This window comes from Macrosteles quadrilineatus, unplaced genomic scaffold, assembly GCF_028750875.1.
Source record: "Macrosteles quadrilineatus isolate MER2022 unplaced genomic scaffold, UCM_ALF_1.0 Scaffold_2__2_contigs__length_208266976, whole genome shotgun sequence".
Lineage (NCBI taxonomy): Eukaryota > Metazoa > Arthropoda > Insecta > Hemiptera > Cicadellidae > Macrosteles > Macrosteles quadrilineatus.
Genome location: NW_026542595.1, coordinates 124,927,834 through 124,954,552, shown reverse-complemented (window position 1 = coordinate 124,954,552; position 26,719 = coordinate 124,927,834). Strand labels below are relative to the sequence as shown.

Genomic DNA, 26,719 nt, shown 5'->3' with positions numbered 1-26,719 from the left:
TTCTAACATGGTTTAATTCACTCGTTCTCGTTGTAGTCATGGAAGAAACACGTATGTTAGTTTGTGCATTAAAAGCGTGTGGTGAGCTAGAGCCTAAGGCAAACAGAAATAAATGAGTCCATAACCGATAAACCATTTGTGTTCCAAACCTTTTACGAGCACATGCGAAACCATAGTTCGGAGTCTTTTTTTGTTGCTATTGCATGTAGATAGCATCTAGCATCGTTTGACGAGCTACTTCAATTGCTTTGACCGCATATAACTGAGGAAGATATACTCATGAGAAATGTACAACATGAGGATTCCCACATTTTCTTTAACAAGTTCTATTGATTTGTCTGTATCGAACATTTTACACCTATAACCCGAAACGCACAAGCACAAACTAAAAAAAAACAAAAAAAAAAACAACAACTACAAATGCTTGAAAATGAGCTCCAACCGCGCGGACAATCCGTATCGTGTGGCCACTCTCATAAGACTACGTGTGTCATCCCCTCCAACGCGGCTTATGATCGCGCGGACAATCCGCGACATGGCGCGGACAATCCGCCCAGGCGGCTTAGGATCGCCCCGTGTGGCCACTCTCATTTGATTCAATGTGTTGTCGGACCACGCGGATCATCCGCGGTCCGTCCGCGCGGATGATCCGCGTCTTGTTGTCCCGGCCTAAGGCCTACATTCTATTGTTATTTTTTATCGGACAGGCACCATGATAACTGGACTACTAGGACACGATAAAAGGACATTGACCCCAAAAATAACGTCCACAGATCTTAACGATATATTCCTAGTTTACGAATTGAAATTAAAAAATCAATGCCATGGTTTGATATTGTACACTCTTATTGAGTCACCTTTATTATTGGTCAACGATGCGGGATGTGTTTTAATGTAGGCCTACTGTTTATTTATTGTTATTTTCACAACTTTATGATTCGATATGTTTATTCATCGATGTATTGAGGCCTTAGTGAAAACATGGTATTTCGGTTACTAATCTTAACAGGTTTACGAATAACACGTATATATTTCAATCCCTGCATTTGAATAAAACAGATAATCTTAACACAAGAAGATAACTCCGACGTCTAAACTAAGGGTTGTTTTTGCTCGTAGGCGGGGCGTGCCGTCGACGTGTCGGTAAGGGATAAGGTTATTGTTTGATGGGGCAAAAGATGTGTCGAAGGGAATTAATTTACAGCGTGTTTAACGCTAAACCTCTGGCGAAGCCAAGTCGAGCTTGTAGTAAACAATTGACAATGCATCCCTTCTTCTTCTTCCCACCGCAAATCAAACGACCCCTTGTAAACAGCAACTGAATTTGATGAGACGAAAACAATAATTGATTAAAAGCCTTATTGTACATTTTTTAAGGATAAAGGTCACAGAAATGACTTGTCAATGTGTATTAAAAACGTTTGTAATCGCATGACTACCATTCACGATTTCCTCAGTTACCTTTTGGTAAATCAGTTAAATTAAAAATAAACTGTATCAACAATCTGACAGATACTTTCTCCCATTAGCTTGTCAAAACCCCTTGTAGGCGTAGGTTTTTTTGTAAGCGGTGGGAGTTGAGTTATAACTATGTTGGGTAAAATTGCAATAACTTTTGAATTGTAATTTTTACAGCATAGGTGGTTGTACCATTTTTTAGTTTAAAGGATAATAATATACTACATTTTAATCAAAATCATTCGAGCCGTTCTTGATGTCATTGATCCATTCAACTTCAAACAAAATTGTACTCCCACCTTACCCATAATAACGGTACTTTCACACTAAGGTTTCCGCCATCTTGTTGTTGAAAACAGTACGATTTTACGCAGTTTCACATTCTGTACTAGTAGTAACAGACAACTATTCTCTGTGGTAGTAGACATTTGGGTAACGTTTAAAAACACCCCGAGAACTTACTACAGAGGTAGCATTTATCGGAAAAGGTTGCTGAAGCTACAACTGCACATCTGTGCTGATAGGATTCCTAGAAAATAGCACAAAGCATGTGCTGCATCTTCATCTTCCTTATCAGCAAGCTGTAGGCAGCTGAGGACTTTTACGCGCGTGTAGTGTTCACACAATAATGGAATCGCCCAAACAATTAGTTGTTCAAAAATGTTCAAGAGTCAACGATGAACTATTTCACATTAGAATAATTGTTATGTGGATTGAAAACTTTGACTAGCCATTCATAAATAATAATGAATAAGTTAACTATTTACGTTTACTTATTATACGTTAACTATTGTTAGTTTAAAGATCAGAATATCACTATGGATCTGAATTTTAAATACATCTCCCCTAAGTGCATATTCAACTAAAAAAACGGATGTTGCCTAAAAAGGATATGACTGTGCACAAAAGTTTATGAAGTGCCGTAGTTTTATTTTTAGACGTAAAAGAGATTGACACATGACTTATGCGTTTTTGTATTTGTTATTTTGGTTGAATAAACGAGTTATTCAGTAAATGAATGCTCAATGCTCGTCATATTATCAAAACTCGTACATTAAATCATTGAAAGTGACGGGACATTTTGGAATGGTTAAATAAAATTATTTTCCCATGATTCTACAAGGACACTTATCGTCCAATTGTGAAATCAGGAGCCCGTCTGGTTGTGTGTTCACGACCAATTACGTTTGAGAGTGTATAATTTTTGTCTAATTTCCTGGTAAATTTATCAGTGTGTACCTTAATAGTTGGCAACAATTAGATGAGAAGCACACGTTTTTGAACTATGAGAGTGATTAGTTGAAACGATGACTATATAGTTTAAATATCCAATAGTTGAAACGGAAATTATTAATTATTTCATCATCTTTGGTTGAATTGTTTTTTATTTATAGGTATTTCTGTAATTTTTTATCTTTTCAAATTTGTTTTTTATTTGAACGAATGCGTTTGTAAATTAGCATTTGCCGTAAGGAATTTAAAAAAATCGGGACATTCTTCGTTGGTCGAATGGGGCCAACACAAGTAGACAACTGACAAATTACGACCAAACACAACAATGACTCATTCCGACAAGTAATTGCCTCAATTGTTTCGAGTCTTCGCACATACACAAAACTCTCTTCTCTTCTTGTGGAGTATATATTCGAGAAAACGATCTACACAGGAGATATTTTGTAACACAGTGTTTAAAGTCCCTAAAATCTAGTACTTATAAATTATCCAAACTTAAAAGAGAAAAGCTATCATGCGCGAGTTTAGTACCCACGGTTCGGCAACCAAAACTATTTTCTAGCGTGACCATGCAGTTTTTGTGAACTCTTCTCAATAAGGAGAACAAACTTAGTAACGTGACTACGCATATATATTTGTTTAACCTTTTATCCCCCTGTATTGTTTTCAATGTTGCCTAAATGAGATTTTAAAGATGGGTGGATATTTGTACACAGCCACAGAATGTAGGGAGACAACGGTTTAGTGTAAATTATAATTTTGCATACTTTAAGTTCAATGATTCGTTTTTAAAATAACTATTGAACGGCTATAGGATGTCTTACTGATTTCCCAGCAACGCAATTATCTAGGCCTACGCTTAAAAACTGGAATAATATCAGAAAATATTTCAGATCATCACAGAAGGGTGGGAAGTCTACTTGCAGTATCTATTGCTATTTTAGTCTACCACTTTTATAAAACTTAACAATTTCTCTAAGCTAGATGGATCTACACAAACACACCTAATCACGCATTGCAACTGATGGCACACATTTTAAGTTTATTTCCAAGAAGTCTAAAACTTGATATTATTCTGAAACGTGTGTCCTACCTCTGAGGTTTATGCCTAATCCGCCCTTAGGATAATTAATGGCTACATACTAAATTTTAAGGTGACACGTTTTTGCTAGTTTAATTCGTCAATTCGTTGTAACCTTTCCTAGTCAATGGTTGTTTGTAACACAGTTGTAACAGCTGTTAGCGTGTAGCGAGATAATCACAGATGGCGAGGGCGAGGTAACCGTAATCAGTAATGACCTTGACGATTACTGTAATCAAAGGAGTTCGCATGAGCCCGCTCATCTTCAAGGTCAAAACATCCAACTGGATACAAAAAACCGCAGACAGACGTGCCAGAGAGTTCAAACAATTTGAGCAAAGTTTCAATTGGGAATTGTTGCTAAAATGCTCGAAATGTAGTCTACTAGAATTTAACATAGCCTTAAAAATCATTAAAAAGGAGATAAATTGATTCACAGCAATCAACGGCAAAAATAGCAAAAATGGTCATATATAATAAAATTATGTTAAATTGTTTAGTAAAATTTCTCACTCATAGCAATTGGAGAGTGATTGTTTTAAATCTTGGTAATCAAGTACCTAATGAGTTATATTGGGTAATATTTTTGTTCAAACAAATTTGACCATTGACTAAAGCTAGTTTTGTATTGCAAAAATGGTATTATCGGCATAACTTAGTTTATCATGCAGTGTTTTATAGTCCAAATAATTATTGGTAGCTTATCATTAAGTTGAAGACGTAATTATTATGAATTACCCTAAGACAATACTTTGAAATTTGACAACATATTCGACACAGTTTTTCAAATAACAAAGCAATTTATTTGCAAAATTCAATCTAAAAATAGTTCCAAGATTTTTTTAAATACGATTTAACTCGTAAATTGTCTCAAAATTGTGTTAAAAGTGAAAAATAATTGCAATATGCGTTACAATTTGTAAATAAAACTATAATTAAAATATAGGCAGTTATTAATACATTATTAGTTATAGATTAAGATGTAAGTTGTATTTGCTATTTCGCAATGAAGGTGATAACGGACAGTGTTACATATTATTACGTTAACCTTATCAACATTTCATAACCTAAAGCCGGTTCAAAAATTCACCCTACTTACCAAAAATGTTGAGCTGCAAAATGCATCATCTTTGGAAATATTCATTGGAAGACAATCATGTAATCACAACAAAAGGAACAATATATCACTGAGACACCAATAGGTTGATCGCGAAAATGTTAATGTAAACAAACAAACACCAGTAACTTAACAGTTTCACCAAAGACACCAGCACCAGCACAAGCTTCCTCGACAACACGAACAAACGGAGTGAAGCGAAGCGAAGAAAAGAAAGTAACCTACAAGAAAAGAACAAAACAAGTAGAAGGACTGCGGGCTGCGGGACGCGGGATTAGGATAGGAACAGCTGTTCCGTTCTATTCCTACATTCCTCTGCTGCCGATCAGGTTGGCCAGCTAATCCGAATTCGCGGGGAAAATAAATTTCCCTACCACTAAAAACGACCCTATCACAACTCAACTAAATAGTGTAAAAGTGTGTCCATGCCGAGATATCTCAGGAAAGGTTATATTTATTGAGATCTTGGGATTATTTAAGATTGTTTTGTCAGAAAAATGTCAAAACAATGTATATTCCTGTTAAAAACTCTTCAAAGGGCAGAAACTAAACACTGCAATCTGACCCGACAATGGTAACATTATAATTTCTTATTTCAAAGGTTTTAGTCACTGGTCTTAGTAAGCTAAACTGTAACATGTTAATTTGTTATTCACATGATTTGCATTATTAATTTGTCAAAGATACAGGAGTTCTCACTTTAACAGTTATCATAGGGCTTAATGCTAATGGATTAAGGAATTTGCAAAAAGAAAAAAATATTCTGTAAATTTGACTATTACATTTTGGTGAAAAATTAGTTGGGTATACAAAAAATAAAATAAAATAAAGCCAATTACAATATGCCTGCTGTAAAATAATTTTTAGTCCTTTGAGGGGATTTTAATGGGATGGATTGGTCAATATTGTATAGGTAAAAGGAATTTGTGCATGTTTATTTAACTTAAATTTCATAATTGTGTTTACATTTCCCCCTATTGTCAGTTACTAATGACTATGTGCAAGTTAAACATTGATTTTAACACATTGTGACAGTCTATTTAAACCTGCATTTAATCAATGAGTGGCTTCCGATTCTGAATTACCCTTTTATGGGGAAACTTTCCCTGGTTCCTGCTACCTTGAGGCTTATCAGAACTGTGAGCTAATCAGTTTCCCAGATAAGTGGCACTTATCCTTCCCTGCTTTCCAACCATGGATTGCACAATCACAACACTAACACTTACCACACATGTTATCTTCATTATTGTTTCTGCAAGTCATTTTGGACAATAATTTTAAAATTGTGCAACATAGAACATCTTCATAGATTTAGTTAAAACTTTCAGATCTTGTTGCCTCTACTTAAATGTACACAAATTGTTATGCTTTGTCTTGTAAAATGAGTATTCAACTGAGAAACCCAGTGTAAATATTTGTAAAAATAAGGAAAATGCCTGATCATCAGAAGGCATAAAACAATCCATCTGATTGTTTGGAGAGACTCGACCAAAACTGGATTTGAATCCTCGATCTGTGTTGCTTCTTCTCTGATCACCGATCAGAAATTCTAAACTAAAGGGTAAAAGCTTAATTGAAGGCCAATCCCTAGGTATGGCATGAAGTAACGTGAAAAACAATTCTGTATTAAGAGCCTAGCGTCCTAAAAAAAAATCAAATTGATTAGTCCATAATATTCTTCTAACGTGTACCTCCTCCACCTTGCTTGATTCATCCCATACTCAGGCTTTTGACCCCCATTTGTACAGGCTATTGCAAAGAAAAGAGAAGAGCTAGACCACTAACATTTTACAAAATAAACAAAATTATATTTGTATGCAAAGGAGTGAGTCGGTCACCTTGTAACTAAAATTATCCCCCAACACTTTATATACATTTACGCAAAGCAATGTAACCACAAAAACGCCCAGCTATTTAATTTGTTTACCAGATTTTGTGTTGTTTTTAACAAACAATTATTTAACACTGGTAAAATCTCAAACAAATAATTCCTATTTGGCAAGTCATTGTTTCAACAAATGAATCAACTTGTTTGAAAGGCTTGGAAGATTTATCTTGTAGTCGTTGGCTTTGTTTCATTATCTTGAGATTAACATGTTTGCTCTTTGCCACGGTTTACACACAACGTAAAGTTTACGTTGGTATAATGTTATATATGTTACAGTATGTTTACATCGTAAACAGGTTGTAGTGCTATAAAAGTTACCTTCATTGAGTTAACATGTCTTTTTGATCTCGGTTGGGAATTAATGTACATTTTTTCAATTGCAATTCGATTTCATTTCTAATTTAAATATCATTTAAAATGTGATACAATTTTAATGGCATGATACAAATGTACAGGATACAAAATATAATAGCCATAACATTTGAATAAATTTTTATTCAACAGTCAACATATATAAAATGTCAGTGAGCAAGAATATGAAATCAAGGCAGCATTTCCTTGGGTTTCTGGTCTTCTTGTCCACTTAAAACTTTAATGTAATCAGTACTGGTCATTCATATATTTTGGCTCACTTTTACCTCTGCTGGATACGTGATTCCATCCTCAGGCCAAATGGGTTAGCACTTAGCAGCAGGGTTGCCACTCGTCCCGATTCTGCCGGGACAGTCCTGATTTTGGATCCTTATGCCCGTATTAAAGCCTATGTTAATCCGGGAGGGAGGGGGCAATGTCCCGATTTTTCCCTGAACTAAGGTGGCAACCCTGCTTAGCAGTAACTAAAAATTCCATACAAGCTACCTTCGTAAAAACCAAAGTTATTTATAGTTTGAATCTTACACTATATGTATAAAATAACACAAAATTATTGTCTTAACCAACGAGAAAACAACACAGGAAACTGGAGGGAAGTGATTAAGTTATTCAAATCATAATAAAACAAAACATTATTTAATAACAAATATTAACAAAACAACACTTATCAACCTTTGATAATTACGTTCTTGACAAAATCTAAATTATAATTTTAGACAATTTGATTCATTAGTTTGTTTAAGTACAGTATTGGTTCACAAATGCAGTAATATAATAATTAAGTAACACTGTAAGCGATGGGCTGGTTTTGCTGATAATAATAACAGTCTACACCTATGATATGTAGTAAAATAATACATGTATGTGATGTATTCAAGAAAATCAAGTACAACAAAATAAAAAAAAATTATTGCCAGTTTGGCATTACAGTTATAACCTAAAATAGCAAGGAACGATTTTGTATAAAAGCTTTTTTATTCAAAGTATAAATATATATATTTTTACAAATTAACAAAAACTGTAGTTTGAATATGTGTAAAACCTTGACATATTATCGTTACATTATTAGCAACAATAAGAATGCTATAGAATACTTAATTTATTCTGCTAACTATAACCCTATTGGAAAAATGTGTCTTTCAAATGTGATAACTTATTTGTATATGTATATAAAAATATATAGTATGCTATATATGAAAAAATCTAAATCAAAAAATCAAAAGATCACAGATTGATGTAGAGCTATTTAAACATTAATTTTCCTACATTACCGGTATCAATATAGCCTAAGTCTAGGTTTTGTCCAAATTCATTTTGGCACGTAAAATTCACCATATCACAGTAAGTTTGAAAGCTTAACACTGTACAGTTATTTTTAAAGCTATAAGTGATGTTACAGATTTATATTGGAACATAAAAAATATTGATCAATAATGTACAATGAAAAATATCTGGTTTTAAGTTTTCTACAACTGATCTAACTAATATTTTCAGGAAATAAAAACATACTTTCTCTACAAAACTTAAAAAGTGAGGAACTTACCCTGTAAAGTTTTTGTTCAAAGTTACACTTCGTATAGATAATATTGTAAAGCATTTTACACTAAACCAGCATCTTTGGCCATTCCATAAAAGGTGGTAGAATCTGACCTTAAGAGGTTGGTCGGGGAATCAAACTCCTTGATCATGCCTTTATCAAGGACTAAAACTCTGAAACAGAAACAAAATTATCATAATGTTAATGTTGGGAAATAAACTCAGTCATTTGTCATTAAACTTTGGATAATCAAGAATTTATTCAGAGGGATGAAAATTAATTAATTAATTAATAATGTAATTAATTAGTTATGTAACTCCCTGTACAGTAGGACAGTGAACATAGCCTAAAAAAGCCAAAAAGTATTGGGTTCATAAAAAGTTATTACAATGAATTATAAGTTCAAAGTTAATGACTTTCTTAAAATTACAGTCAGTGAAAAATGATAATTAAAATTGGATAGCAAAGAGACATAGCCATTAAAGGCAAACCTAGGACTTTAATTCTAGTTAGCGCTGTTTCATCTGTGTTTTGGAGTCAAGATAACCTACCTGGTAACGCTAGTAAAGGGTAATCAATTAGAAATTTTCAAAATCTCTGATAATGAATAAAAACCTACCTATCAGAGTCCATGATAGTATTGAGTCTATGGGCTATAGTCAACACCGTGCAGTCCTTGAACTCTCTGCGGATTGTTTGTTGTATTATGTCGTCAGTTTCCAGATCAATGGCTGCCGTTGCTTCATCTAAGATCAACACTTTGGTCTTGCGTAACAGAGCTCGGGCTAAGCAGATCAGCTGTCTCTGACCAACACTGTAAGAAGAAGTTTAAGACTAGAGCCTAGACACATTTTATCCAACATATTCTCCAAAGACATAACTTATGACCAAAGCCGTGACTATTTACGTAAATTTACGTTTTAGAATCCAATGAGCCTAAGGATTGATAAACAATGTTGGTTTTGGTTTACTGATTGCTATGTAATGTAACTATGTAATGTAACTATGTATTTTGGTGCTGATTGCTACTATGCAATAATTTTTCAACACTCGAGAGAGATAACAACGGCGTTTTCATAATCACTGTGGATGTTAGAAGATTTGCTGCAACTGCGGGAGACGATGATGTTAGCTTGCTGTGTTAGTGAATACAATGGTGATGTCTTTGCAAACACGCAAAATGTTCAAAAATTTCCTGTGATGGCAATAGTTACATTACAAATTATAATACAGAAAAGCCCGGATTGTATAATAATGCTTGTTCTATCAGAACTGCTACAATTTTTTTTCTAGAAATTCAGAAGTCAATTACCTGACATTGTCTCCTCCCTCAGTGATGGTATGGTTGAGTCCTGCTGCCAGTCCTCGGGCAAAGTCATTGAGATGAGCGTGTTCCAAAGCTCTCCATATGTCACTGTCACTGTACTTCTCAAACGGATCAAGGTTCATCCTCAAGGAGCCAGAGAACAGCACAGGATCCTGGGAAGAAGGAAAAAAATTAATAATGTACTTCACCTTCAAGATGGGGTTTCTATACAAAATGAATAAATCTGTTGAGAAACTGGTGAGACTTCAATACGTAAAATGTTTTTATGTTTAAAAAAACCTTTTTATTGCTTTCTTTAAAATACTACCTTGGTAGGACTATTTTGTTTTTCATTGTCTACACTTTTTTTTTAAACACAATCCTGGGGCTATAAAAATGAATTATAATTACACTTTTTAATTAAAGTTGTCCCAACCTCTGTGACTTTTTTGTACAAATGTCAAATATATATTTAAAATCTGTCACTCCACCACTTAAGTCTCCACTTCCACTTAAGTCCACTAAATTACTGACCAAAGCTACTGTTCCCCAATCCATAGTCCATCCTTGCCTTGCTCAAAAAGATGTATTTATCTTTACAACAGATTAAGAAGCGTAACATTTTTTTATGGTACTACAGTCAACATCCAGTGAGACCTCTTATCACGCCCATGAGATAATTTTTCCATTGATTTATTGTAATGCTGCTTTATTACTTATTACAATTATTTATTTGATTTGATTTTGTAATCAAATTTGTATACATCCAACTTATAAACTTGATCTGGTTCTAAACAAACCGAACCTGTGGAATGATGGTGAGCTTGGAGCGGAGATCTCCCAGTCCCATTTCTGCGATGTTGATGCCATCAATGGCTATATGACCTCCGGCTGCTTCCAGGATACGGAAGAGACAGAGAGTGAGAGAAGACTTGCCTGCGCCTGTGCGGCCCACAATCCCCACCTGTAATAAAAACAATTAGTTCAGACTAAAACCTTACTTGTCGGCAATAAATATTGAGAGAATTACATAATTGGAAACTCAGAGAATTATTTAAAGATCATGTTATTGCCGCTGTGGTAGGGAGTAGAAGGATGAAATGAGTATGACATATCTTACTCGTAAGAAAAGAGGAACAACTCTTTACCAAAGAAAGTACTGGAGAACCCAGAAGGTAGAAGACCCCTTGTTAGACCAAAATACCCCTGCCGCAGCAAACCTGCCATCTAAGCGAATTTCCATTTGGCTGAATTGATTTTCAATCGACCTATTTAAATAACATTAGGTTTAACGAGTACCTAGGTTTACTGCTACAAGGAAACTAATAAAGTGGGTATTTTAAGTAAAATAATTATTGCTTAGTAGAAAATGAATACATTTGCCAAGTTTGATCAAAAGATATCCATAAACAAGCAAACTACAACATTTTACAATATTCTCCATAAAAATAACATGGGAATTTTAAATTTAAAATTTTTTTTAGTTTTCTCCGTAACCAATAACCGTACAAAAACACTTTGATATACTGAATTGTTTGTTTTTTTAAGCTCTTTAAGAAGGTTTAGAGAAAAATTGGGAAATTTTGTGTTTTGAGGGTCAAAAGTGAGAAAAACCAATTTTTACCCCATAAAACCCTGTTCCCATGGTCCGATCATGCTGGATCGCGAACTCATTCAAGTTTATCCTGCCTTACACCTTCAAACCAAATTTCATCAAAATCGGATAAAAATTACTCAAGTTATCGTGTTCACGGACACATATATATATAAATCTATATATATATATCTATATATATATATATATACATATATAAAAATTTGAACGAATGGTGTTTTTGGCCTCTGGGGACATCAAAATGAAAAAGTAAATCGGTCCTGGGCCTAAGTCTTACCATGAGACCTACGGTAATAGCTACTTCCCTATAGGGAAATTCGCTAACAAAATTGAGACGGTGGGACCAAGTAGAAAAGGACTTAAGAAAGCTGGGAAGAGGGAAGGAGGAGGACTTAAGACAGCTGGGAAGAGGGAAGGAGGAGGACTTAAGAAAGCTGGGAAGAGGGAAAGAAGAGGACTAAAGAAAGCTGGGAAGGAGGAAGGAGGACACAGGATGAAGAGATGTATAAAATGGGGATTGCCCCCCCCCCCAAATACTATCTAGGGTACCAGTGGCCACAACAATAAATAAGTAGGTAAAGTACCTTTTCTCCCCCGTTGACAGAGAGAGTGATTCCTCGTAACACCAACTCCAGTCCCTCCCTGTAGCGAACCTGGTAGTTCTGGAAGTTGATGGCACCATTGATTGGCCACTCTGTTGGCGGGCGGAACTGCAGTTGCCATGCAGCCTCCTAGTGACAAATATACAATATTCAATGTGCTTTATTAGTAAAAGAAAAAAACATCAACTTGTGTAAGCTTAGGCAGGAAAGTTTTGATGTTAGCTGGTCTGCGAAAAAACTCAAGCATAAGTAAGATAAGTTGTCAAGTAAACTTTTAAATATTCTAATTAATTTATTGTGCATAAAATACGACTAAATTCTTTTCGATGTTTAAGATTGTAGCCTACTTAAATCTCAACACAATCCAAGTTCAAATATGTATTTTTCTCTTCTTTTGAAAATTGTATAAATTCTATGGTAAATCAAATACTAAGGCTAAGTATATAGGTAAATGGGATAAAAGTAGAATATTAATGATTAGAAGCAGAACTCCCACAGAAAAGTAATATAAATATAAATCATAAAGTAAACATTCCATGATTCACTTAAGTAGTGTCTAGCACTAGTAGCTAGTGTCTAGGGCAAAGTCCAACACCACATCTTTAACGATCATGTACTGCAATGCTCACAGTGGAAGAAGACTCTTTGCCCTGTGTGATACAAATGTCCACACAGTGCTTGCCGCTTGAGCTCCTTGCTCATCACAATCATCCTACACTCATTCATACTTGGCTTAAAATACATACCTTTGTATGGTTGCCATTTCAGATTAAAGTATAAAAGTAAACTATATTCCAGCACAACATACTAGAGCTGAAAGCGCAGGGTCATCTATGGCATTACATATTAACCTTTTGAAACTTCTGACGCAACTATAATTTATAATTATAGTCTATAAAAGAATTGTTACTTGGCTACTTATCCACAGACCACTTAAGCATCTCAACTTACCTGTGGAATTTGAGAGTATTCACTGATTCTCTCCACTGATACGATATTTGTCTCTACTTCTGACGCCTGACGTACTGCATAGTTAAGAACACCAGTGATCTAAAAAAAATTGTATTACATTGTGATGTAATTATTTTCTTTTAAGAAACTTAATGAATAGTACACAAAAACATGCATAATTTAATCGTGTACTCACTCAAATTAGTAACCTACAAAAAATACTAAGGATGGACGAGATTGGATTTTTAGTTTGAGACGAGATTTTTTTTCTCATAAAATTTTGAGACGAGATCGAGACGGGATTTCCCTTGTCATACAGAACGGGAAATGCACATTCAACATTTTAACCTGATCTTATAACATTGTTAGATGACTGTTACAAAAACAATAATAATAAGCAAGAATATTTAAAATCTTTTATCAAAAAACATCAGCATAAAAAATGTATATTAATTATGCCTAACTTATTAAAAATGTTTACGATTAGGATACATGGTGATAGCAGTCAGGATAGAGTGAAATTTATCCTAAAATAAAATCAATATCAATTTGAATTTGTATAAAATAGCTGTTTTGGCTTTGTTTACAGTAGTAAAACATGCCTCACACTGCTTACACTTAACAAAACTCCTCAAATGATAAAATAATTCAAGTAATATTTACATGTAAATAATTAATCAAATAAAAACGCCTTCGCAAAGGAAACGCAACCACAACGCACTCCTGTATTGCGGGTATTGCATTGACTTTCTGCAGGCGTTTTTTTGTATTCTTGTCTCGAAAAATCTTAGGATCAAAAAGAAATCTTGTCTCGTATAACAATATTTAAAATTTCCCAAAATTTTGAGACTTGACCATCCCTCAAATTACCAAAAAAATTATGTAAAAATCCATAATCAAAACATACCTGAAGAGCATAACTGATGGAGAGACCGACGATACCAGCGTTCAAAGTGTCTCGGCCGATTACAGCGAACAAAGCTGCGAAGAATATCATGAGGTTGCCTACAGTCTCCAGCCGAACACCGAGCCATCTAAGAAACACAATTATATACCAAACATCATGTAAAAGTTACTTACTACAGCAAAAATGGGTATTACAAAAATGTAATGGTAAAATTCCAATGGGGGAACAAATCATGTTTTCAGCCATTTTTTTACTAAGATAAAAGAAACTAAAACTTTTAAAAAGTTAGTTTACTTAGTTTCTTTTAACCATAATATGTCGATGAGTCCAGCTAACATCCGTAACCTAAAGCCTCGAGGCTTGACAACAAAGAAACATATTCATTCAATAATTTTTAACAAGTTTGCGATGTTCTTTTTTTGGGTTACCGGTACCTAAGCTGTTGCGGCTGGTTTGTGTTTCGTCATTGATAATCTACTGTACTCTACAACATTACCTGTCAAATAAAAACACACCTGTTCGACACCATGCTGGGATACAAACACATCTGGTTCAAGTCCACTCTGTCTTCTGACGTTCGGATGAACCGGTTTTCCACACCATAGGCTCGAACTGATGAAGCACCTGCGATCAGATATGGGTTAGTCCAAGGCATTTACATGGACAAAAGTATTAACACACTTTTTAAGATTTTGTCTATCCATTGGTATACCCAGTGGTAATTACTTTTTTTTTTAAAGAAACGATCCAAATGATGGTTTTGTTAATTCAACATTGACCTGTTGTTAGAAAGCATTATTAATTGACAATTTGATACCACATTCACAAAAACGGCATCTGGGTCTGGTAGCAATCTCACTTGGAATCGTACCAGCAACCTTTAGATTTGAAGGCGAGCCCAATATCCATTCGTCTATCCAGACAATTTGTAAGACAGATAACCATGAGATTTTAAGATGTGTGGCAATGAAATAAAATGTTAAAGTATCATTACACAGAAAAAAACATGTTACATTTTTTTGTCAATTTACATGTGTACTCAGTTGAAAAAGGTGAGTTTTTTCCCTTTTACATTTTTACCTTGTGTTTTTTGTCTTTCTACGACTTTAGAGTTTTTACTGGTTTTTGTATGGGAACAGTCGAAACTCTGATATTGCTACTACCTTGAGTTAACCTTTTATTAGCATAACTAACTGACTGCCCAATGACAAAGGGCATCAATCTCCAAAATTAATCAGAATTGGAATAACCAGCATTCCTCAGAAATGAAATCATAACAAATTCAAGATTTTACAGCATTTTTAGCCAATACAGTAAGCTAAATATTTTTTAATTCTGACTGAAATTGCAAATTTATATATTTTAAGTTTTAGGATTACAAGAACTCATTTTCAATTTGCAACGTACTTGATTGTTTTCATCAAACATTTTTTTAACTCACCACTGACTGTTTCACTGAAGTGGGAATAAATTGGAGATCGAGTCACGGATTCAATCCTCTTTAGCTGCCGAGAAGCTGCGATGTAGAACCTCTACGATCAAAATTGTAAAACACATTAAATATATATAAAAAAGATTAAATAAAAATTAATGAGTTAATTAAAAAAAATATTCATAAAAAGTCTTACAACCTAAGTTCCCTTAAAGATACAAACTTAATATGAGTCTATACTAAATCAAAAACATACCTATCATAACAATTTTTATTGAAACTGAAAGAGAATTATATGTTTCACTTACTTGGATTAAAATGTACAGAATGCCAAGTGGAATGATGGCAAAAATGTAGATTGGCGTGGAATAAATTATAACAACCAAAGTTCCAGCGACCTGAAAATAATCGGAAACTTAAATATAACAGTGGTATTGCATTTTTGTTTTGTATCAGAATAAAATACACAAGTAAAATATAAAATGCATTCATGAATGCATGCAAAATGTATATATTTTGATAAGGAGAATTAGAGACATTTTTACAACGTAAACACATATCATGGTGTGTATTTTGAGACAAAGATAAGCAAAGGATAAGAGTTGAATAAATAAAATGACAGCTTTGTTACTGACTAAGATCTGCTGGTTTTTTAGCTTCGGCCATTTATTAAATCCCAATGCCAACTGCCAGGTCCAATGCTCAAGGCCAACTGGGTTAAGTTTTGATTGAACCATTAAAAATATTTTTACTGGACACGATTGAACCTACAACCAACTAATTGGGCAAGTGTATAATGTGTACTGAGTAATTTAAGGTAGGAATGACTTTCAAAGAACAACTTACGGAAACGAAGCAGTTGATGGAAGAGTTGAGGTTTCCAGGCAATGTGTTGTCCACAATGTCAATATCTTTGCTGAATCTGTTGACTATGCGGCCCAGAGGGGTCGTATCAAAGAAGCTCATAGGAGCTCGGAGCACTCTGGCCAGCATGGACAGATGGAGATATTTGGAGGCCAGGACTGATCCAAAGGCAAGGAGGAATGCACTTGCCCAGGTGGACAACACTAAAGGAAAAATATAAAGGTAGGGTAAAACTTATGGTGACCCTAAGAAGATGGGACGTTTAACGCCTGTGTGTAATTTATTAGCATTTATGCAAGTACACTGGCATGACAGTGGATCAATGACATTGTTTTTAGAAAATAGTTAGGATTATGTTAAATTTTATGAGCTTATGCAAAACATTGGGGTCTGTTGCTAGCCTAATGAAGCTCCAGCACATCCAACCTTGGGAAAAGAGGGGCCTTTTTGATTCCCAGGGTATTCACAACATTTTAATGGGTTTGCACTGCTTTCCCCTAAAAGTGTACCTTTACTTAAACTTATTTTCAATATACTCAAGCCAGCAAAATGTGTTTTTAATAGAAACTGTAAACCCTACTAACATACTACTAAGCTATTGTTGTGTCCTTATTGTGATAACCATAAAGGTCATGTTGATAAAATTTCCCTGACTTGAAGATTTTTTTACCAAGATCGCTGTTCAAAGTTAGGTCAAACATTAGCTGAAGTCAGGTAGGAATCATAAAATCATTAGGATCGAATGAAGAATAACTCACACTGTCCGAGGCCAAAGGACATGTATATCTCCAAGTAGTAATCCCGTTTGGACGTGTCCTGGACACCGTTGACCACTGCAGCGTTGTCATTAGTCCACACAGAGAGCCAGGCGTTGGCCCCGACGCTGAATGCTTGGAACAGCACCATGCAGAGCATAAAGCCTAGGGCTAGCAAAGTGCCGAAGGAGCGAATGTAGCTGCCGTACACACCAATTTTTACCTGAAAGAACAAACATGAGCGTTAAGTGGCGAAACAGAACAATTTGTTACAACAACAATTTCTAAATTTGTTGGGACAATGAATTTTGTCAAATTCGTAAGACAACACTAATTATGCATGAATATAAATTACTTGTAACAATTCAAACAACCTATAATCTAGCATTTCATTGAATCTTGAGATCATTAGAAACAAAAATGATTGGAAGTTTGTTGCAGTCATACATTTTTTTAAATTATGGGCAGAAAACTGACGTTAGAACTTAGGTTAGAAATTATAATGATTGCCTAATAATCAGAAAGTCTTCGATCTTGAAAAAAACCAGTAGCTTGTCAAAGTACTAGTTGTTACTGGACCAAGTTTTCCTTGCCTGAAGGATTTTTGCCAAACGGTTTTAACTATATCTCCAACTGATATTCGTTAGTGGCGAGGCTTTAATCTCATTCATTTGACAATCACCCTCATATTTGCCTGAAAATATGCATTCTGGTTTTCCGCCTCATCTAAATGTAATTTAAAATCTATAGTTTTACTCACACTTCCAGTTTCAGCCTTTTCAATCTGAATAAGTTGGTTGGCAGGTTCAGGAGACTTGATACTTTCCCTTCTATCACTGTTGACCGAGCTCAATCTGCTCTTTCTGCAAAATAATATTATATTCAAGTTTCTAAATAATCTAAATCCTTCAACTGGTTGTTCACTAATGCAAACAGGTATATAACTTGTGGCCCAAGGCAGCGATGTTGTGGGTTCGGATCCATGGTACCTGTCCCTACTTTTTATTAGTACAGTTCACCATTGTACTGTACCAGCTCACCGCTTGCTTTGCTGGATAAGTATCGCGCACGGTCCACTGTGGCCCATATGAAAAGGCAAATACAAGGGAAAAGAGGCTACCCCTTGAAATCATATTAAGGTGGGGAAGGGGGTTTTGGTGTCAAGGAAAATGCCTAATTCTTACCCGTTCAAGATTTTGGAGCTATGGAAAGTAAATCAAGGCATAGGCATCTAACAACATTTAAAACACAGTAGAGAATTGATTATCCAAAACACTTGTGGACTGGGGTTGTTTGGATAACTGAATTTTTTGGATAGTCGGTCATGGTTCGTTAAAATGAGATACAGTATTCAAGATATGTAATACAGGATTATAACTTGTTGTGGCGCCACCAACTGACTTCCTAATTTGTAAGCAATGAATAACAGCATAGTCACATTACCGAAACTAATTGGTGAAGTATAAAATTGAAATCCAACCCTTCAAGATTGTTTTCCATAGTTTAATTAAATAATATATAGAATTTACTACTAGTACCTAAATTTATTTAAAAAAACTATTTCCTGTAATTCAGCAAACTAAAAACTGTACCAACCTTCTTCCAGACGAAGCTACAGATCTAACAGAGCGTACAGACTCAACACTGCTCGTCTGTTTCTGCAGTTTTGCTCTCAAAAGCGGATTTTCTTCTACCATTTCTTCAATTTCTATTGTATGTAAGACAAACATTAATTATTGTTTTGGCCTAAAATATTTCATAAGTAGACATAGACAAATTGTATTTACACAAAACATCCTTTAAAATGTAAAATTCATACATAGGAACAAGTGTTTTGCCATAGTAATATATTGCTAAATAAAATTAATGGTTAGTATTGATATTTGATGGTATAATTTATTTTACATTTATGATAGTTATACATTTATTTGGGTTGTTGACATTTTTTTGTTATCAAAATTAATATTTCAAACGAGTCACACATGATTAAGATCAACTTGCAAGAAAAAAAACTCCAACAATAGGCCTACACTAGAACTCTCTATGGTGGGGGGGTGGTCAATAAAACTACATCAATTTTTCTCCTATCCCTAAAAATACATAATTAATTAATTAATTAACAATCGTATCTCACCAGATTCCAGTTCTGAATCCTCAGTTTCTGTGATGTGCTGTACTAGGAACTCTGCAAATTCACCTCTTTCGTTCAACAACTCTTTGAAAGTACCAATTTCTGAGATCATTCCATCTTTCAGCACAACAATAACATCTACTTTGGGAAGAAACGTGACTCCATGAGTGACCAAAAGTCTTGTCTGAAAATAAAAATTGACTTGTTGTATAAACATGTAGATGTTTATAAACATGTAGAGATGCTAAGAAATATGTCATCAAGATAGCTTTTCCTCAGAAATCCTTTCCACAGTGATTACATACAAGCCTACCTCATATTGCACACATGTTGGTTTATTTTATACACTTTATTAATATTTTTAAATAGATTAAAAAAGGTAATTATCTGTTTACTACAACTTCATCAACAGATACAGTCATGTAACTAGTAAAATCACTTTATTATACGATGATTATCTTATCTTACAGCTACATGTATGAAGATATGCTCTGCCTCCATATAAATGCCAAATCTAAACTAGAATAGATATCTTAAGTGCTACATGACTTATAAAAATATATATTAAACAACAACAGTCAATAATTAATGAAATAATGGTTTGTCCTGGTCTTTGGGTAACGACTCTGTGGATGAAGACAACAATGTAGTTTCACACGTTTCGAAAACGTTGTTGCAGTCCATTTTAAAGGCACTACAACATTCCACATTGTCTGGCGAGTCCTCTGTCGTAGTTATATAGGCCCAAGGGTGGAGGCGGGTTGTTCAAGTTTTCAATTTATTCTTTGTGAAGCTGACATGGGTTTTTCCAGAAACTCGGAAAACTCAGGTTTTTCTAAGGAAAGAATGACAATTTTTTCTAACAAACTGGCTTCTTGCCCCTACGCCTATAACCTACAACAGAGGAGTGGTTATGCAGTGAAGGAGTGTTAGTGCCATGAAAATATACTACTGTGTCACGTCAGAACGTAATCAACTACCATCGTCTTCTTCTGTGTGGTCTTCACCTAAAGACCAGGATTTACCAATTTTAGATATCAACCGTGAAAGCCAGTCAAGGAAATTACGAAAATAATTATAAACAAAAAACAAAAAAAAAACAGATGTATTAAAAAACGTAAGCTCTTCTGAGTTTTAAGAAAATCTGTCTAGCCCCTCAATTTAAATGGTATGAAAACTTCATTGATGATATCAGAAATCAGAGTGCCTTATGTGAATCATAACAGAACCAAAAATAACCATGACTTTGTCTACATTTATTCAGTCAAGACAGAATATAACCAGAGATATATTCAACACACCTTTTTGCTGAGCACTCCCTTAGGTCCGATGACGTTCTCAAAGATGTGTTTCCCCACATGTGAGTCTACAGCACTGAGTGGATCATCTAGCAGATAAGTGTCAGCATCATTGTATACTGCCCTGGCTAGACTGACTCTCTGCTTCTGGCCACCACTCAGGTTTATGCCCTGGAATACCAGTGTATACATGACTAATAGTCCAGGCAACAAAGAGAAAAAATACCGAATAGAGGAAAAAATTCACAATTCAGTACAATTATAGGGGAAGGGTCCCTAAACAACATACTAAAAGTATCGACCGATGGGAGTGGATCTAAGGGGGCTAGGGGGCTCTAAAGCCCTCCTTTCTTTCTCCTTTTTTCTTCCTTTCCTCCTTTTTAGGTGTTTTCCTAAATAACTCGAAATCTATCAACTTTTTCTATACAATACTAAATTAGCAAATTAAAGAAGATTAAATTTCCTGCAAGAAAAGTATATGATGTAACTATTTCGGTACAAACATTTGCAAGATTTGCAAAAATTTAATAAATATCTTATTAAAATACTTCTTCCATAAGAAATACATGTAAATTTGTATGAAAAATAAATGCTAAACGTGGCAAAGTCTGTCCACCCGAGGCTATAACCAATATTCTTGAAATCTTGACGAGATTTCCAGCAATTTGACACTTTTATCATACAAATTGGTCCAAAATTAAGGCGTCACAAAAACAACAGGTTTAGGAGCTCACAAAAACCGTATTAATTGTAATATTTTCTTAAATTATAACTTTAATTTAAGACAATAATACGGTTTTTTTAGCTCGTCACCCAATCTCACCTTTTCCCCTATTTCAGTTGCATCTCCCCCAGGGAGCATTTCAAGGTCTTGCGCAAGGGCACAGGACTCTATGGTGTTTCGGTAGCGCTTGGAATCATGTCTGAGACCAAACAAGATGTTGTCCTTCACTGTGGCGTTTTGGATCCAAGCCTGTTGAGGGACGTATGCGATGCGGCCCTGAAAACAGAATAGCCAATCACTTTTTGTATGTTCCACAATACTAGAAGTAGATGTAAGAATTCATCTTGAACAATCTATAGTAAACTGTGGAACGTAGTTTACATACTGTTGTATTGATGTATCCAGAGATCTTGTCCATTTCTCCCAGAAAAGCGTTGATGAGAGAGCTCTTGCCAGCTCCCACGGCTCCTACCACTGCCACCAACGACCCCTTCTTGACCCTCAGGTCGATGTTGCGAAGGATCGGTTGGTCGGAGGATTCTGTCCCCCATGAGAGAGTCGCACTGTCCATGATCAGGGGTTCTCCTGGCAAATCACAGAGAGAGTTTTATGGGGGGTTTAACCAACCAGTAATACCACTCAAAAACCCAATTTCGCATCTTAAAATCCTAAACCTTCGTCATTGATTTTTAAATTATCGTTCAGCGATGATATAAAAGGAGACTGAACACAAAATGATCTATCATAAAATATAACAGCAACAGCTGTTTGTAACTTGTATTTAATGCTAAGGAAATTCTTTAACTCTGAATCAATTTCATATGTAAACATTTTATGTGTTCTATGTTGTTGCAATGACTTCAATACACACATATAACTTACTGTAATTTAAACTTCTACATCAAACAAGTGCATAAAAAAAATAGTAGGCTAACTATAGAGAAACTTTTTTTTATAGTTACAAAGCTTTGTTAAAAACTTACTCTCATTTATGTCGTGTGAAACAGAATGAACATCCAATTCCTCAGCGTTTAAGAATTTGTTTATTCTCTTCGTGGACACCAGAGTCTGAAAACAGAATTGACTGTAAGGCATGATGATGGGAAAAACAAGGTTTGTCAAATGTTCTACTACATAGACAGGAATGAAAACAAACGTGACACAGAAACAAAAGCAATTGACACAGACGAATTCTGGTGATAAAGCTAGATAGAATACATAAAGGAAACTGCCAAGAACAATTTGTTGCATGTACATGTACAGGCTGCCAAACCATTTCTGACTAAATCGTACACAGCATCCAACTACAAAGTCTAAGTCCTTCTGTTTCCTTTATTGCCCAAACTCCTTGAGCTAAAAGCTAGTTCACAAAGCATTTTTAGCGTCATCTATTCATTACCATTAAAGAATGTTAAACCGTTAAAGATTTTGAGCATAACCTACCGACACAAATGGAATGGAAAATAAAAACTGACCTGCACTAAAACCTGGACAGCTTGAGGGAACATGTTGATCGGGTTTTTCATGAGGTTGAATAGAGAAGCCGCAACAAACGCCACCTCGGCTGTCAGGACGTGAGAGTCGTCACTCATCACGTACACTCCAAAAGTGGCCAGCGACACCTTGAAAAATAATTCCATTACCGTCAACCAGTCTAGACCCGGACACTATTTTACCTATTTTTTTATATTCTTAGGTTTTAGGTTATGTTATGTAAATAAAACCTTTACTATATTGTTGTGTGTGTTTTAATGGTTATGTACCCATATAACTCTATCCATATTATTTATATTATCCATAGGAAAAAAAAGTTTTTTTACTGTCCGGCTCAACCACGTAAAACGTTCTTGACCCGGACACTAACTTAAATATCATTAAAACTCAACATCTAACCTTTACAGTCCGCTTACGGACATGAGAACGTCTCGTTTTATGTGTTGACTGAGTTACAGACGGGTTAAAATTAGTTTCAAGTTATTTGAAGAGAGGTTGGGGGAGATTGCATAGAGTAAGACGCAACATTACAAGTGAGCCTACAGTGGCCTACATTTATTTAATGGTCAAGTTAATAAAAGAACGATATTGAACATGAAATAAACATTACACTGTACATTTATTGGATGGTGAAGCCATCAAATGAACAAGAGAACTTAAAACTAACCAGTCTATCGTTCTTGTAGTTAAAACTAGGCACACCAATGTTAACAACGCACAATGTTTAACAATGTAAATATGGAAAACTGTTCCTTTAATTTAGTTGAAGCTCATAAATTCTTAGGGGTTTACGTAGATGACGCAGTTAAATGGGATTCACATTTGAATTATTTACGTAACAAAATTAGGTCGATATCATCTTTATTTATACATTTAAGGGACTGTGTTTCTATTGAGACACTTAAAGTAGTTTATCATGCTTATGTGGAGTCAGTGTTAAGATATGGCATAATTTTATGGGGTCAAGCTACTGGTATTAAAACTTTATTCAGGTTACAAAAACGTATTATTCGTATTATTACCAACTCTCATCCACGCAGTTCTTGTAAGAAACATTTTCAAAATTTAAGAATTCATACATTAACGGGGTTGTATATTCTAGAATTATTAAATTACATACATTCAGTTAAAAATGAGCTACCAGAAACAATACATTTTAATCACAGGTATGAAACCCGAAATGAAAATATATTTAGACTCCCCAGACACCGTTTGACCCTATATGAAAAATCTCCATTGTACGCTGGGCTGAGATTGTACAATGTGCTTCCGCCATGCTATAAGTCATTAAGCAAAACCAAATTTAAAGATACAATAGATAATTTTCTTATTGACAAGGCTTTTTACTTAATTGAAGATTTTTACAGAACTACAATTTAGAATTTTTTTTTTTTTAAGTGTTTAATTTTAAGTTAAAAGTTTTAATGTTAAATATTTTATGTATGGATTTAATTTTGACAATGCACCTATTCTAAATGTTATGACATGTATGGAATGTTTTGTGCAAATAAAGTCTATGTCTATGTTTCTCTCTACTTGATCGTAGTCGACGATGCACTTGTCTGCCGGTTCTGGCCACTTGAACAAAGATGTTTTGTCAATGTTGCGTGCAAACTTGATCCCCAAACCTTCTGGAACAACTTCCTCGACGACTCCCACGTAATATTTTATTTCTCGCTTGCCAGGGAACTTGACCAGCAACCAATCCCCGACAGCCGGGTCCTTGAAAACTCCATCAATACCGGCCCCAAGCGGCTGAGGTTCGTCTGGGTCGGAACAGTGCAAATCGTCCGAAAAGTCCTTCACGGAAAAATGGTCGTCACTTGAACTGGATGAGTCTACTCTAAGTCTTTTTTTTGCGACTTTCTTCTTGACTGGTTCTCCCGCACTGGTCGAAGGTTTTGAATTCTGATTCTGTATATCGGTGGCAGATAAACCTCCCAGATTGGCTCCAGGAGAAACATTCAATTTTTTCTTCCTCATTGGCTTGGTTTGCCCTGGACTGTGACGCAAGTCAGACAAAAATTGAATTACAGCTTCGCCGACAAGCTTCCTTGGTTGCTTGGAAGGTGATTCCATCACATGGTTTTCCATTCGCTGGGCAAACTTGTCCAGATCATGTTTTGGATCAAGCGGATAAATGCCACATGCCCGGAAGCCAGCTTGCAAATTTTTTGCTTGATTCGCACTGATGGTCTCGCAAAGCTTTGCGAGCAAAGAAGGGAACTGGTTCTTTGGGAGGTTGCTCAGCCTCCTGTCTGCTGTCACTTTCCAATCACAAAGGATCTGACGCCAAGCTCCTTTTAGAGGCCTAAAAAAGGCGACGTCTAGCGGCTGAAGTAAGTGTGTCGCATTGGGTGGCAAGCACACAAAGCGTATGTCGTGTTGCTCACACATCTTTAATACATCAGCGGAAAAATGAGTCGAAAGGTTGTCCCCGATCACTACCTTTTTCCCCTCCAAGGATTTAGCCCATGGTAAGGCTACAGTCTTGAACCAATCGGCGAATGTCTCTTCGTCAATCCAACCGGATTTTGATCGATTGTAACGGGCTCCGGGTGGGCCACCAGCTACCCAAGCATCATATAGCCTCTCGGCCTTGTAACAGACATAAGGTGGCAATAGATTTCCACTCGCCGTGCCAGCAAACATCATAGAGATGCAGCTCTTTGAGCTGTTGAGGATTCGTTCAGGGTACTTTGTCCCCCTTTTAAATATGCACTTCGTAGATCCCGGGTCATCACTAAGGTTTGTTTCGTCATAATTTAGGATGTTGGTTGAAGGGATGTTCTCCAAGCTTTCTTTTAGGTTTTCGAAATATTGTGAAACCTCTTCATGGCCAACTTTGGCTCGCCTATGAGTTATATTGCGGCTCATTCGCAAGCGGAGGTCGGGATTTCTGTTGAAAAAGCCATTTACCCATTCCTCTCCAGGAAGATTGTTCTTAAAAATAGGTACATTACGCCCTTGTTTGTCGAGATAAATTTTTACAACTAGACGCAGATCAAGGCGGGTGAATGGAAACCCCCATTCTGCCACTTTGCCAGCGTGATCACTAAATATTTGTTCTTCCAACTCAGAAAACACTGGCTGTTTGCCGTGCGGTCCTTTGTATTTCCCAGTTAAGTGGTCGCTCAGAGTTGATTTTGGGATTGAGTATTTTTTAGCCGCAGCTCGAACACTAATTTTCTTGTCCTTTATCTCTTCAATCACCTTATTGATAAGCTGGTATCGCTCACTCATTTTGCATCACTAATAACTACCTAATAATTTATAATAACTAACTAATAATAACTAATAATTGTCAATAAGTCACAATGAAAATCAGTCTATAACCTCACAATAACGAAATAGCAAGTAGAGTAGAAGTGAGGTGCAATATTTAGCGGGAAAATTGATAGCTGCCAACGCAAATAACACAAAGAGTAAAATAAACAAAGAGTAAGTAGCGGTCGCACAACATCGAATGCCGCTCTGCCGAAGCTCCCGTGGCACCGAATCTCGCGTCGCCGAAGTGTCCGGGTCAAAACTGGATTAACATTTTATAAGTTTTTTTGGAAAGTGTTAACGGAATGAGCTAGGAACTAATATATTATTGTTCGCGACAATATAGAGAATAGAATTATAGCAATAATAATCTTGTTGGCTATGTGTATAAAATTATATATGTCTTAGTCGGACAAAAAATTTTTTTTTCCAAAAGGGAGAGGTTGGTATTACTGCAGATGACATCATGATAGCTGATGTAAAGTCATAAATGAATGTTCAGCTGTTTAGCTAGTGTTATTACGTTGCTTTAGAAGAAAAAATCATCGTGATATGTGTTAAGGTAAGGTTATAGTTAGGATTTTAGTAATCTTTTACACTCTGTCCGGGTCAACCACCCCTGTCCGGGTCTAGACGGTTTTACGGTATGTTAACATATTAGGGATCCAATAATTGATTGAACAAACC

The 26,719-nt window shown here is 35.4% G+C and overlaps 2 protein-coding genes across 2 annotated transcripts in view; both read right to left on the bottom strand.

Moving 5' to 3' along the window:
* Positions 1-5,144, bottom strand: part of LOC128987586 (ATP-binding cassette sub-family C member 3-like) — a 40,387-nt gene extending 35,243 nt beyond the window's left edge. Inside the window, exon 1 of the mRNA XM_054408516.1 lies at positions 4,872-5,144. Within this exon, the coding sequence (XP_054264491.1) occupies positions 4,872-4,916 (45 nt within the window). The 5' untranslated portion in view covers positions 4,917-5,144. The remainder of the gene's footprint in view (positions 1-4,871) is intronic.
* A 2,619-nt stretch (positions 5,145-7,763) lies between these two features.
* Positions 7,764-26,719, bottom strand: part of LOC128987490 (ATP-binding cassette sub-family C member 3-like) — a 42,095-nt gene continuing 23,139 nt past the window's right edge. The window contains exons 12-31 of the mRNA XM_054408358.1: positions 22,747-22,893; positions 22,255-22,339; positions 21,657-21,856; positions 21,371-21,547; positions 20,551-20,718; positions 19,253-19,433; positions 18,715-18,826; positions 17,879-17,981; positions 17,122-17,341; positions 16,346-16,566; positions 15,808-15,897; positions 15,509-15,599; positions 14,583-14,691; positions 14,068-14,194; positions 13,161-13,259; positions 12,192-12,338; positions 10,798-10,956; positions 9,999-10,165; positions 9,306-9,500; positions 7,764-8,859 (exon numbers count right to left, since the gene is read on the bottom strand). Coding sequence (XP_054264333.1) covers positions 8,748-8,859; positions 9,306-9,500; positions 9,999-10,165; positions 10,798-10,956; positions 12,192-12,338; positions 13,161-13,259; positions 14,068-14,194; positions 14,583-14,691; positions 15,509-15,599; positions 15,808-15,897; positions 16,346-16,566; positions 17,122-17,341; positions 17,879-17,981; positions 18,715-18,826; positions 19,253-19,433; positions 20,551-20,718; positions 21,371-21,547; positions 21,657-21,856; positions 22,255-22,339; positions 22,747-22,893 — 2,910 coding nt within the window. The 3' untranslated portion in view covers positions 7,764-8,747. The remainder of the gene's footprint in view (positions 8,860-9,305; positions 9,501-9,998; positions 10,166-10,797; positions 10,957-12,191; positions 12,339-13,160; positions 13,260-14,067; positions 14,195-14,582; positions 14,692-15,508; positions 15,600-15,807; positions 15,898-16,345; positions 16,567-17,121; positions 17,342-17,878; positions 17,982-18,714; positions 18,827-19,252; positions 19,434-20,550; positions 20,719-21,370; positions 21,548-21,656; positions 21,857-22,254; positions 22,340-22,746; positions 22,894-26,719) is intronic.